Source organism: Mus caroli, unplaced genomic scaffold (genome assembly GCF_978045245.1).
Source record: "Mus caroli unplaced genomic scaffold, Mus_caroli_1 scaffold_16, whole genome shotgun sequence".
In the NCBI taxonomy this organism is placed as follows: Eukaryota; Metazoa; Chordata; class Mammalia; order Rodentia; family Muridae; genus Mus; species Mus caroli.
In genome coordinates, this window is record NW_028227271.1 from 23142143 (window position 1) to 23155830 (window position 13688).

Sequence of the window (13688 nt, forward strand, 5' to 3'; positions counted from 1 at the left end):
TAGCCTAGAGCAGCGCGCTCTGACACAGGACTATCAGGAAGATGAGTGAGTAGTGTTTGGTGCTCAGCAGTTCAGGCCTAAGGCAAACATCTGGTGCCGGGTCTGCCACGGAGCCTGCGTGGTCTCTGGTGAGTGCAGGTAGTTGAACTAGAGTTCAGAACCCCAGGCCTGAGCGTCAGCTGCCACTGTGTCCGGAACAAACACCATCAGGGAAAGCAGGGAGGTGTTGCTTGAAGGAGTCGCAACCGCTGAAATCTGGTGTCTAAGGGATGGCAGAAGAGGAGCAGCTAGAGTACTGGATATCCCCCAAGGGACACTTGAGGATGCCAGAAAGGGGCAGGTGGTAGCATCTGGGAAGCAGTTAACAGCCACACATGCAAGCATAGTTGACCAGGGACAAGAGAGACATGAAGGGTTTGTATAATGTTTTATTGTGACAGTTCAGTTGTATTAAGTGTATTGGCATTGTGTCACTATCTTCATCTCAAATGTTTTCATCGTCTCAAACTAAAACCTGGACACCTGAGATGAACTTGAGCCCCACCTTATCTGATTCTGACTGTCCTGTATGTGGACTCTTAGGGTTTTGGTCAGCCTGTGAATAATTTTGTTTAGCATGTCCTCTTCCACTTGACCATTATTAGCTACTTGAACAGCTGCTGTCATATTCTCTTGGGTGCATCCACAAGTGAGGCTGCTAAATCACCCTGCTTCCAGGCTGCTGTGTGCTATCTCATCTTTCTTTGCCACGCACATTAGTTGCACTGACCCTACGTCCTTAACACTTACGGAGCTGGGAACCATACGTTACCGTTAATCTGGTCTCTGCTTCTAACCAACCCCTCCAGCCCCCTACCAGCTTTTTTCCTGTGACTTGACATTGCATTTCCCAGTGATGCTATGAACTGCTACAGCTATGTGTAGATTGTTGGAGAAAACGCCCATCCTTTGCCAATTTTTGAATTGTGTGAATTCCCTTATCAAGTCTGTGACCTGCAGATAGTTCCTCCACTCGGTGACATATCTTTTCATTGTATTTTTTGGTATGTGCGTGTATACTAGACAAGCACTGCACCGTTCATCCTCAGCTCCACTCTCCCATCCTTCACATCACTTTCTTGAGCATATTCAAACCTGGTTTCTGACCCCATTAACTGTCTCTGTCGGCAGAGATTTCAGCAGATTTCAAAGAGCCACCATCCCTCCCAGGCAAGGAAAAGTCACCTCCAGCAGCAGCAGCGTATGGGCCTCCGTTGACACCACAACCCTCGCCTTTGAGTGAGCTCCCCCAGGCTGCTCCTCCACCAGGTTCCCCCACCCTCCCAGGGCGCCTTGAAGACTTCCTGGAGAGCAGCACAGGGCTGCCCCTGCTGACAAGTGGGCACGAGGGACCAGAACCCCTTTCCCTCATTGACGACCTCCACAGCCAGATGCTGAGCAGCTCCGCCATCCTGGACCACCCCCCATCACCCATGGACACCTCTGAATTGCACTTTGCTCCTGAGCCCAGCAGTGGTATGGGCCTGGACCTGGCTGTTGGCCACCTGGACAGCATGGACTGGCTGGAGCTGTCATCTGGTGGCCCTGTGCTCAGCCTGGCTCCCCTCAGCACTGCAGCCCCCAGCCTCTTCTCGATGGACTTCCTGGATGGCCACGACTTGCAGCTCCACTGGGATTCCTGCTTGTAGCCCTCTGACTCCAGGCATGCGCTAGGGAAGGGTCAGAAGTTGGGGAGCCACACAACCATACCCAGTGTACGCTCCTGTGACTGTGAGCCTCGACAATCACAGTCCCTAGGGGCTGCAGCAGAAACCCTATGCTTGGCTCAGGCTCACCGTGGGCAGTGGGCATAAGCTGTCAAGAAACAAATCTGGGCCCATTCTGAGGTTTTGGGAGGCTGGCCAGAGCCAGTTCAATTCGACCTCCTTTTCTGAGGTCAGAGATGCACATCTGGGTGAAGTTTTTTGCCTAGGTGGGCTTATAGTCAACCCGCCTTCCAGGTCTCCCATTCCTTCACTGCAAGGAAGAAACTAGCCAGGCCTCTACTCACCCATTCCCTATTTTAGCCAGTCCCAGGACCCGGCACTATGCCATTTCAGTCTTGGTGTATAGTATAACCACTGGTGGCAAAAATCTGTATAGATGTATATACCTCTATATTATTATATATCAACTTACATATATACATATATTTTTAGGGGTGGTGGGAAATGGGTGTGGTTACCTCCACATGCTTTCACACGTAAAAAGCCTGGAGAGCTCTTTGGGGTTTGATACAGGATCATTGTGAGAAGTGTGCTATATGACCCAGTATCCAACCTGGCATGCAGCTGCCCAGGCCCACCCCACACATGTATGTAACATGTAGACAGACACCTGCCATTGCCTCCTACACGCCACCCTGCCCTGCTTCCTGGCTCCTGAGTGCCACAAGGGCAGAGGCGCCTCCTGTCCTCCGCCAGCAGCTCTCCACCCACCCACATTCCGTCCCACCTCCCCACTGCAGCCACCCTGGCCTGGGAGTGGGGTGGGGTGGGTCCTAGTGCATCTGCTGGGGGCTGAGAGGTACCTTCTGCCCATCACCAGCCTTGTTCTGTGCTGACTCAATGCAGAGAAGGGATAGAGCCATCAAAAGCAGTGCTGGGACAAAGGCGGGAAAGCTGTGTGAACTTTTTAAAATAAAACAAAAACACTGACTTGCCAGTCTGTTGTATTTGATCCATCAGGGTTGAGAAGTTTGGCTGGGCTCCTGGGTCTATTCCATGCTGGCATCTAGAGGCCACATAGTGGCCCTAATTGCATCAGGCATACTTGAAATAAACCCTGAGCAAGGGCCTGGGAGTCAGACCATTTCGGGAGGGGCAGCTTTTGTGGAACTCAGGGCTTGGCTCAACAAAAGATGGGAGGCTTGCTCTCATAAAAGGTTTATTTACAATAAGGTCCCCTTCCTGAGCAGACCAGCTCTCTGCCTCTTCCCAAGGTTTTTGGTTAGTATAGTATACCATATGGCTGGCACCCAGGGCTTCCTTAGGCAGGGCACTCCTCAGGACCATGTTAAGGAAAGCAGCTGGGCTGGCCACCAGTGTATGCTTTTGACAACCGTGGTAGCCTGAACTGGGGAGGCCCAGACACTGATCATGGGTCCTGAGTAAGCTCTGGAGAGTGTCTTTCCCTGAACCTCCTAGCCTGAGGGAGGCCTGAGGCTGGCCAGGGCTCTGCCTTCTATTGAAGAAGGGAGCCTTCCAGGCAGTCTATGATGGGTTGGCCTGGGAGCCACAGAGCAGCTAGAAGGAGCATCATCCATCTATGTCCCAGCTGAAAAGATGGTGCTTCACCAGCATGTCCTGCACACCCTCCTTCAGGGGCTGCTTTTCCTCCTGTGCACAGAACAGCCCCAGTCATGGGCAGGAACCACCCTGGAACCACACAGGTTACTTCTTCAGCCCAGATTGCACCACAGCCCTCCTGGCAAATCCAATGCCAGGGACCAACCAAGCCACATACTCACCTCTCTCCTAGCAGGGAGCTCCCAGTCCTGGGAGAGGCTGAAGGCAAAGCAGCAGAGGACACTAGGGACCAAAGAACAGTCTCTGGTCATGTTGGACACTTCTGCCAACCTGCTAGCTTCCTTTACCACCAAGTTCTGAGCCCTGCAGAGCTGCCCACTCACCGGAGCTCACACTTGATCTGGACCCAGCCAGGGCTTCGCAGGAAGGACCAGGGCTGGTACCACTTCTCCACAGTGGGCAGGCTGGAGCAGAGTACCTCCAGCCACAGGTGTAGGACCTGTTCACTGAGAACAGGCAAGAAGGATGAGGCTAGGCCTGGAGGACCCCCAACTTGCAACCCCATTCCTAGGAGCTCCTGGGCACCATCTATGGAAAGCGCTGGGGGGCTTCCCTTGCACAGTGGTTCTGCCCTATGGGATACCCCCTGAAGGTCCCTCCCCTCTACACTTACTTTAGCCCCACGCAGATAAGTGATCGGAGCTTGACATCCATTTGTGCGTGTGCTGCATCATGGGTCACATTCACAGACTGCACTGCCTGAGGAGGGGACACTGTCATTTAAGTGCCAAGTGGCTGGCCAGAGAGAGTTTAAGAATGCTGGCAAGCAACTTACCCGGTACAGCAACTCTTCAGGGGTCAGGACTTTGCCATCTTCATCCAACCTGCAAGAACAAGAGTGCCATCACTGGTTGCCATGCTGGACATTGGTGGGTAACATAGGTAGTATGTATGTACCTGTATGTCTTACAGAGCACCAGGCGGGAGTACACAGAATCAAAGTCTCTTTCGACTTCACGGCCCGCTGCCTGTGGTAGACAAGACAGTATGAGGACAGGGATGGGTGAGCGCATGCCACTGCCCTACAACACTCCTTCTGCCTCCTGCAGGAACCCAGGAAAGGACTGAGGTGAGCACGTGGCCCTGCAGTAGTGAGACTGAGAAGGCACAGGGACCAATTGTGATCACCTCCTCGATAAACAACCAGGGGTGGCAAGCCCCTCCAAGCAAGGATGGTTTCTTCAATCCGTGTTCAAACAGGGCCTTGAGGGCTGGGCAGAGGGTCCCTCGCACGAGGTCTGTTACTCCTTCCGTCACAGAGTCGTCCCCCGCAATGGAGTACTGATGGAGAGAACATTTGAGAAGCGCTAGCCTGACACCTGCAGCCAGCCACCCCCTGTCACCCTGGCAGCTGTCACAAGGGTAGGATGTTCTCACACTAGGGGCTGCCACAAGGAGCAGCTCCACATTCTTACCTCTTTGCTTCGCTCATCCAGGACCTCCACAAACTTGGCTGGAAACCAGCCTGTTGGGGGAAGCAGCTATGTGGGGAGCAGCAGAAGCTGTCCCAGCCCTTCTCCCCAAGGCCCAAGGACAAAGGGCTCCCAAATCACTCAAAACCTTCAAGCAGGACAGGCCTGCCAAGAAGACCAAGAGGGAAGAAAAGCCCAGCACCCACGGAGGCTCGGGGCCTGTGGCTGTAGGACTAGGGAGAGCAAAGGCCTTCCTTGCCAGCCTGCAGCAGACAAAAGCCCTCACCTCTCAGGCCGTTCAGCTCACCCACCCAGCAGTGCTCATCCTTCTGGGAAATGATCTGCAGAAGAGAACAGGCCAGGGCTCAGGGCCTTCCCAAAGCAGGTGTCCTCAGTACCCACCGGGCTGAGATCAAGCTTATTCAACATCGGCTCACTACAGGGAAGGTGGGGAGGAGACAGCAGGAAGCATGTGCGCTCGGCCCCCCACATACCGTGATGATGTCATTTTTGCGGAAGCCTAGCTCATCATCATCGTGCCGCTCAAAGTCCAGCAGGGCCTTGGCCCGGCGCCGGTGGCTGCGTAAGCATGCCACGTAGTTCTCATGGTCCCGCTGGTGGCTCTCCATGCTGTAGTCTGGGGTCAGCTCCTGGCAGAAAGGAAAGGCCCACACAGTGGAGGAGGAGCCTCAGTGCCAAGAGTGGGCTGGGGAAGGAGAGCCCCAAGTTGAGGAGAGCCTGACACTCACCACACTACAGTTCTTGGGGTCTGTGCACTGGAAGTGGCGTGCCACACGCAAAATGGCTTCGCGAAGGTCGGCCACCAGCTCTGTTTGCTTGATGTTCTTTGCCTTGAGAGCTTCTAGGTCGTCCTCTCCTGGGGGGCACACTGGCATAGTAACTGGTCCTGCCGAGTCTCTACTCCCGCTAGGATGCACACAGTAGCTGGTTCTGCCCAGCCCCAGAAGAGCCAGCACCCACCCACACTTGGGCTCACCAAAAAGCAGGGAAGTGATACCAGACTTCCTCCGCTGCGTCCTGCGCCGTACAACCTGTGGAGAGGACGGCAGGTCAGTGGGCAAAGTAGCCACTCAGAAAGGGGAGACACTAACATGCTTGTGGCTCACTAGTGCCTGGGCATTTCTAATGGCTGAAGCTGACTCTCACATCAAGCCCTATCTTCAGCTCAGACTACCCAGTTCAGAGTTCAGGAATGCATGTTACCAGGGAAGCCTACAGCACCCCTTAGTGGCCGTCTGATGGTCTAACTGGGCGTTTGGAGGCAGATGCATGGGAGAGACAGTGGCTTAGCAGGGAAGGGCCAGTCTGTTCCCCATACCCCCTCAGACTGAGAACTCCATGATTGGCAAGGACAGGGCCCACCTGAGAGAGGTTAGTGGTGGTGCCCGTCCCCAGGGTCTGGCCTTGGTCTGCAATGAGGTAGGCCAGGTGCTTGCGACGCTGGGTCTCCACGGCCACGTCGGTGAGGGAGCCAGCCAGCCGCATGGCCTCCCCCAGCAGCAGCTCTGCGTCATCCATCTGTGCAGGAATGTCTGACAGCGTGTTGAAGATGGAAGCTGAGTTCTCGGACTGTATCAGCTCTTCCTCCTGGGAGTGGGAGAGTAAGGAGCGTGGCCCTGGCACCCTCCTAGAAACCTGTGCCCTTTGACATGCCCAGGAAGTTCCCCACACACACCCACACTCAAGGCTTCTCTCAGGCAACACTATGATGAAGACTGGACTACTGCAGTGTGTCCCCAGAGGATGACACTAGGGCTACCATATTTGGTACATGCTCTCCTGTTCTGTCTAGAAGCCAGGTAGCCCTGACCAGTGGACAGGAGACTCTGCAAGCACCTTAAGGCGCAGCATGCCCAGCGTAGTCTGGAACAACACCAGGGAGCCCTCGTAGAAAAACAGGTCCCAGATGCGCAGCAGCAGTCTGATGTGCACCACGCTGGCGAAGGCCGTGAGGAACCAGTGCAGTGTGATCAGAGACAGCTCTGCCAACAGACACCAAAGATGCCTGTAGGAACAGCCTGGGCAAGTATGGGCCAGCTCCCAAAAAGCAGCAGAGGGGAGGGGAGGGGAGGGGAGGGAAGGGATGGGAAGGGAAGGGATCAGAATGCAAAAGGACAAAAGCAACATAAGCCACATGAGCCTCCCTCTGCTGCCTCAAAACCTCAGAGCTCAGAGGTGGTACCACCATCTTGGGATCCCTGGACCTTGGGGAAGAAGGCAGCCAGGTCTCACCAATGTCATGCTCCTGCAACAGCTTGTCTAAGCGAGGCAGGTACTGGACAATCAGGTGGCGCAGGACCCGCTGGTCAGTCTGGACTCCCAGCAGGGTAGTGCTGAAGTAGGAGGCAGGCAGCAGGTCCTCAATAATGGCACACATCATCCAGAAGGCATCCTCCTCCTCCAGGAACAGCAGGAGACAGGCAGCCACCTAGCCAGAGAGGGGAGCTTGGGGCTCCTGCCCAAAGACTCATGTGAACCAGAAAAGGGGCCCTATTCTAAGATAGATACTCGGGAAAGACTCTTGGGGACACCTGCTGAAGGCACACCTCTTCAGGCTGGTTGAGAGGGCCCCTAGGGGAGAAATCCCAGCCTCCCACCCTTACAGCACCTTAAGGGAAAACATGCCTCAGAAGAGGCCTGGAGAAGACCCTGGTATACCAGTTGCCTCCCTGGTTGCTCACCATGCCTGTGCCCTGGCAGTAGCCAATCTCTGGGTAGAGCCAGGCCAGTGCTCGGAGGACTCTGCGCAGGCGGGGAACCCCGATGCTGTTCACATTGGCAAAGCAGGCGTTGCTGGGCATGGTACGGAGCAGGTCCTTTTCGATCTGTCAGATCCCCACACCACCCCAAGAGACCTTGTTTGATGCAACTGTAGACTGATGCCCATGCAATAAGGTAGAGAAGCTGTGGGTGGCTTGCTTCTGTCCCAGGAATAGGGATTCCTTATAGTCCAGGCCAAGGCTAACCCTCCCTTCTCCAGGATTAGATCCCATCAAGTATAAAATTGAGCCCACACCAGCCACTGGGAACCCCTTTTCTGGTTCACATGAGTCTTTGGGCAGGAGCCCCATGCTCCCCTCTCTGGCTAGGTGGCTGCCTGTCTCCTGCTGTTCCTGGAGGAGGAGGATGCCTTCTGGATGACGTGTGCCTTTACTGAGGACCTGCTGCCTGCCTCCTACTTCAGCACCCAGATCTGTATTTAAAATTTCCTGCTCTTCCTCATGTGAGGCCATTTCCACGTCCTTCCCCCACACTGGGACCTTTAGATTACTCTCCTTGCAGTCCCCAAGGACCTGGAAAGGAGCAAGTGTACTCTAGGCCACACTCATGAGTAAAAGGGCTACCTACCCTGCCAAGGATAGGGGCAGTCTTAGAGGTGACCTCTCCCTCCTACCAGAGCACACAGGCTCTGCCCAGCACTTCCTCCTGACTAGCTGGCTGCCCCATGTTACCTGTTTGGCAGCGATGGTCTCATCGTTGGAGCTGTTCTTTATAATCTCACGGTAGGACAACTCAGAGTTCTTCTTCTTCTGCAGCGCCCCAGAGAGCCGCATCCACAACTGGAGGGAGAAGCCATGTAGCATGGTTTCTCTTGTGACAGACCAGGGCACTGTCAGCCCCCTGGGAGCTCCTTGTCTCTATGGCCATCTTACCTGTGGCCTCATGCCATGTGGGATGCCAGCCAGCACTAGGGAACGGAGTTTCTCAGAGCGGGGGAGGGAGACTGCAATCTTGTCCCAGGTGAGATCCCCAACATCATGGTTATGGGTGAACTCCAGGTGAGCTTGCCAACGTAGCCTCTGCGGGGGGTCCTCCACCAGGGGTGAGCCTGTCATCTGGCTGCCTCCAGGCTCAGAACCTTCCACCAAGAGAACAGAGGAGAGAGGGAAGCATGCTCCTCACTCCACAGTCCCCACAGCAGTCCAGTTTGCCCTGATGGGTTTGCTTGGAGCTGTATTAGAGGCCAGGTGGCTCCTCTGAAATAGACCCCACTGCTGGAAGCCTCCTGGAAGCTCTAGCTACACTGTCTGCTTAGTGGCAAGGGAGAGCCAAGAAGACCCTCTTCTCAAAGCAGCCTGACCCAGAAACCAGGTCTCCATCCTCCAGAGGCTCTGGAGGTATGAAGAGCCTTTCTTGTATCCTAAATACCAAATTCAATCTATAGCAATCAGGCTCCTGGACCCCATTTTTTCTTTTTTCTTTTTAATTATATTTACTTTGTGTGTGTAGGACATGTCAGATCATGTCACTGTCAGAAATGTCTCATTGCTCCCCGCCCCCATCTCAGGCTCCAAACCGAAGGCTTCCTAGGCTCCATCCTCACATCACCCCTTCCTTCTTACTCCCTCCACCTCCACTACACTTCTCCCAGGAAACCCATTTGCTCCTTGGAACCTCTGCCCGGCACTGCTCTTCCCGTTATACGCCCCTCCTCTCCACTGAGTCTCCATTCAGGCTTCTCATGTGAGGAGCCTCACTTAACTCCCTATGTGTAACTAGTTCACCCCCCTTTTCTATCCATGGAATGATCCTCCATTCTTGCCCCCAGCATGCTCTATTTCTGCCTCTCTCTCCACCAGAATGGGACCATCTTTGGGAACATAAATGGGAGAAAGCACAAGGTTCCATAGCCTCGTGAACCCCGGTGAACAGATGACGACAAAGTCTGTGGCCAGCAAACAATCTGTGCGGTGAGTCTTAACCACAAAGCCTCGTCGGCGCTCATCCTAAGCCAAGCTCTTGTCCAAGCTAGTCCTAAAACCCTCAACCTTGTCAACACTACACAGAGAAAATGCCCAAGTCCTAAGTGTGCATCTCGGTGGCTGTCAATAAACAAATGCCAAGGCCCTGTTCTGTACCGTTGTGAACTCTCAGCCCTAAAGCTGGTGACCTATCGACGGGGGTTGACTTCCATCATCCTAGAAAGTCCTCTGTGTCCCTCTCAACCTCCCCGTTTAACTTCCATCTTCTTGCAAATTAAAAGACCAAGGAAAACTAATGCCTGAATTAGAAACACGAGTTGAGTGCTTCAGCTAAGGAACTGCTCCTGCTCTTCTTGAGGTCAGGCTGTCAGTGCTGGCAGATGCTCTTCCCAATAAGCTCCTAATCAGGTGCTCTCTTATAGAGAAACGGCTATGCCAACAGTGGTAACACACACTCCCAGCAGTGAGTTCAAGGCCAGCCTGGTCTGCATAGTGAGTTCCAGGACAGCCAGGACTCTGTACAAAGGCCCTGTTTTAGGTTTTTTTGTTGTTGTTTATTTTTTGAGACAGGGTTTCTCTGTGTAGCCCTGGCTGTCCTGGAACTCACTTTGTAGACGAGGCTGTCCTCAAACTCAGAGATCCACCTGCCTCTGCCTCCCGAGTGCTGGGATTAAAGGCGTGCGCCACCACGCCCAGCCAAAGGCCCTGTTTTAAAAAAAAAAAAAAAAAAAAAAAAAAGGCTATAAAACATCAGTGAATCTGATGTAATATGATACCATGCAGCCATTAAAAATGTGCTTTTTTAGCCGGGCGTGGTGGCGCACGCCTTTAATCCCAGCACTCGGGAGGCAGAGGCAGGTGGATTTCTGAGTTCGAGGCCAGCCTGGTCTACAGAGTGAGTTCCAGGACAGCCAGGGCTACACAGAGAAACCCTGTCTCGAAAAACCAAAAAAAAAATGTGCTTTTTAAGCATCTTAAGTAACATAGCAAATGCTCCTGATGTGACGGGTGCGATTTCACAGTGTCAGGAAGAGCCCCTCACACAGCAGCAGCTTCCTCACAGCATGGGACTCCGGGTTTGTTTGTTTATCCCCCTCCAAGAGAGGGTTTCTCTGTGTAGTCCTGACTGTCCTGGAACAGTCTCTTCATCTTTTTAATCCTCATCCCTTTCTGCACTGTTTAACTTTTCTGCAATATAAATAACTGATTGTTTTGTAAAGATCAATAAAATGTATCTAAAAAAAAGATCAGAAGTTAAAAACAAAACAAAAAGCCAAATGTGGTAGAGAATAAGGTCTTTAATCCCAGCTCTTGGGAGGCAGAAGCAGGCAGATCTCTGTGAGTTCAAGGCCAGCCTGGTCTACAAACCCACTTCCAGGAATGCCAGGGCTACACAGAGAAAGTCTGTCTTGAAATAACGAAACAAAAAACTTAGAAGTTTCCATAAACTTACATCACCCTCAGATATATTCTGTCCCTAACTCCTGAAGTGACACCTCCCAGACCTCAGAAGTCACATGCAGAGGAAAGCAAGACATGGGGCCAGAATTTTCCCAAGGACATCAGCAAGCTCACACACAATGGGCTCCATCTTACCTTCCTTGTCCACACGGAAACCAAACTCATCATAGCAGAACTCTGGCTGCTCTGAGGATTCTTCTTTCTAGAATCAGGGTAAGGAAGAAGGCTTGTCTATTCCTCTACCGTAAAGCAGATCCACATGCTGACTGCTAGAGCCCACCCTGAGAAAGGCTACCCTTCTGTGATGCCTTCTCTGGCTCTCATTCAACTACAAGGGCTGACTAGTCATTCAGTTCTCCTGTGTCTCCAGTTAGTCTTCCTCCTAGCTAATGACTGATTCCCACAAGCCCAAGAAACTACGATGTTATCTCAAGTCCTGAGTCATGACCTGTGTGGGTCATCCATTCCCAGAAAACTTGCAAAGGTAAATCTCTTCATGAAAGGCATAGTGGCATGGCAGGCTGGTCCTGGCTATGCTAACTGTTGTACCTGTGAGTATTTTGCCAGGATCTCCTGGGGCCATATGCTTGGAGTCAGGGCAGAGAAAGGGCCACCGGCAGAAGGCGTGTGGTTTCCTAGACCAGAGAGAAGAACAATCAAGAAAAGCAGAAACACCAGGCATGATGGCAGCAGACACCTTTAATCCCAGCAGAGGCACACGAATTTGAGTTTGAGGCCAGCCCGGTTAAGTTCTCATTCCAAGCCAGCCAGGGATACATGGTAAGATCCTATTTCAGAAAGTGAATGAATAAATGGATGAACGAATGAATGAATGAAAATGTGGAGGCCCCATTGAAGTGAGATATTCCTCCCTTATCCAAGGGAATCAGCATGAAAAAGACTGGGTGTACAGAGTGGGCCAAGGAGGCTGGTGAACAACAGAAAAATGAACACTGTGGAAAACCAACACCAAGTCCAACACATAAACACAGATTCTTTGCCTCCTTCTCCGCCACAGTGGGAGGATTCACAGGCCAGAGAAGCAGGAAGCTAGAGACTTTAACAGAGAAGACAGCATCGGTCACCAACCCCAAAGCCCAAGCCTCTCCTCCCTCTTTCCCACTTCTTTCATCTAGCAGATTCTCTTCAGTTGTTTGGGGTGTTTTCTGAGAAAAGGCCTCATAGCCCAGGCTGCCCTAAGACCTGCAAGGTGCTGAGGCTCTGCCTCAGTGGAAGGCTGATTATGAAATCAGAAGTCAGCTCCACTACCGGCTCCTGGTGAGTATTCAGGCCTTGCTCCCACCTGACATCATGTGCTGTGGACGATGGCAGGACTTCATAGGTCTAGGCACAAGCAGTCATCATTGGCATCTCTGACTGTCATGAGGCTGCTCAGGCTTCATCTGCCCTGTTAGGAAAGCAAAGGAGAGGTCACTCATCTCATACCACTCCCCTCCTGGAAGATTTTTTTTTTTTTTTTTTTTTAAATGAGGGAAAAACCAGAGCCCTACCATCAGTTTCCCAGAGCCTCAACATTGAGTGGATTGGGTTTTCACTGTTTTGTTTTGTATTGTTGGTGGTGGGGTGGTAATGTTGGTGCTGGTTAAACAGCCTTTATATACCACATTCCCATTCTACAAACGAATACAAATTTCTCATCATTGTCAGTGTCTTGTCCCTTCTTTTCTGTCCTGTTTGTTTGTTTTTAAAGACTCAACAGTAAAAAGACTGAACAGTAAAGACACAAAAAGCCCAATTTAAAAATAGTTAAGCAGGGTTAGAGAGATGGCTCAGTGGTTAAGAGAACTGGCTGTTCTTCCAGAGCTTGGGTTCAATTTCAGCACCGACACCACAGCTCTCAGCAGGTTGTACCTCTAGTTCTGGAGCTAATGCCCTCTTCCAGCCTCTGAGGGCATTGCACATATGTGATGCAGAGACAGACACACACACAGGCAAAACATTCACAAATTGTGGGAAGCCACATGTGCCGTTGCAGGGTGGCGTTGGCTTCCGCTGGACACCACACATACATAGGCAGTAAAGTTTTTTTTGCCAAGATGGGGTTTTGAGAATTAACCAAAATTAACCAATCAGATGAGAGACAAGTTAACCAATCAGATGAGAGACAAGTTAACCAATCAGATGTAGGCATGCAAATGAGGTGGTGAGCATAACCCAAGCACAACCAATCCGGGTGTGAGACCCGCCTCTCCTAGGCCTATATAAGCAGCACCAGTTCTGGGCTTGGGGTCTCTTCGCCTCTGCAATCAAGCTCTCCCAATAAACATGTGCGGAAGGAAGGGTCCTGTTGCAGCGTAGTTCTTGCTGGCGAGTCTGGCGCGCGCAAGAACAAATAAATTTAAAAGATGTTTGAACATACATTTCTCCAAATAAAGGAGGGAAATGGCCAATAGCGGGTGAAAGTGACTGGGTTATCATCAGCCACAAAGGAGATCTAAACTGTGAAGGCATGCTACTCCACAGCCATTAGGGCTCACACAAACACCAGAGTGTCGGAGATAGAACTCAGCTGGTAAATGCTCGCCTCGCTCACACACATGAAACTCTTCAGGCTTCGTCCCCAACACTGGGTGTGACTAGGTGTGGCAGTGTACACCTGTAATCCCAGCACGAGGATGAAGACAAATCCTAGGCTACATGAGACCTTGTCTCAGAAAACATTTTTTAAAAAGGAGGGGCTGGAGCGATGGCTCAGCAGCTAAGAGCCTCTTTCAGAGGACCTA

The 13688-nt window shown here is 52.1% G+C and overlaps 2 protein-coding genes across 8 annotated transcripts in view; one reads left to right on the plus strand and one right to left on the minus strand.

Annotated features, from left to right (window-relative positions):
- Mrtfa (myocardin related transcription factor A) overlaps positions 1 to 2703 on the plus strand; it is a 169762-nt gene extending 167059 nt beyond the window's left edge. For all 5 annotated transcript variants that reach the window (XM_021183976.3, XM_085831766.1, XM_085831767.1 and 2 more), the window contains one exon: positions 1171 to 2703. In XM_021183976.3, coding sequence (XP_021039635.1) covers positions 1171 to 1688 — 518 coding nt within the window. In that variant the 3' untranslated portion in view covers positions 1689 to 2703. The remainder of the gene's footprint in view (positions 1 to 1170) is intronic.
- The window catches only part of Sgsm3 (small G protein signaling modulator 3), a 34300-nt gene continuing 23305 nt past the window's right edge, over positions 2694 to 13688 (minus strand). The window contains exons 2-22 of one of the 3 annotated variants that reach the window (XM_021183977.3): positions 12248 to 12352; positions 11494 to 11579; positions 11080 to 11146; positions 8434 to 8639; positions 8233 to 8340; positions 7462 to 7605; positions 7013 to 7208; positions 6617 to 6762; positions 6143 to 6367; positions 5757 to 5811; positions 5509 to 5636; positions 5254 to 5409; positions 5046 to 5100; positions 4763 to 4812; positions 4476 to 4628; positions 4245 to 4315; positions 4123 to 4171; positions 3961 to 4046; positions 3671 to 3793; positions 3509 to 3569; positions 2694 to 3377 (exon numbers count right to left, since the gene is read on the minus strand). In XM_021183977.3, coding sequence (XP_021039636.1) covers positions 3297 to 3377; positions 3509 to 3569; positions 3671 to 3793; positions 3961 to 4046; positions 4123 to 4171; positions 4245 to 4315; positions 4476 to 4628; positions 4763 to 4812; positions 5046 to 5100; positions 5254 to 5409; positions 5509 to 5636; positions 5757 to 5811; positions 6143 to 6367; positions 6617 to 6762; positions 7013 to 7208; positions 7462 to 7605; positions 8233 to 8340; positions 8434 to 8639; positions 11080 to 11146; positions 11494 to 11579; positions 12248 to 12284 — 2283 coding nt within the window. In that variant the 5' untranslated portion in view covers positions 12285 to 12352 and the 3' untranslated portion in view covers positions 2694 to 3296. Of the gene's footprint in view, positions 3438 to 3508; positions 3570 to 3670; positions 3794 to 3960; positions 4047 to 4122; positions 4172 to 4244; positions 4316 to 4475; positions 4629 to 4762; positions 4813 to 5045; positions 5101 to 5253; positions 5410 to 5508; positions 5637 to 5756; positions 5812 to 6142; positions 6368 to 6616; positions 6763 to 7012; positions 7209 to 7461; positions 7606 to 8232; positions 8341 to 8433; positions 8640 to 11079; positions 11147 to 11493; positions 11580 to 12247; positions 12353 to 13688 lie in introns of all 3 variants that reach the window. The other 2 variants (XM_085831769.1, XM_085831770.1) reach the window with 2 other exon arrangements.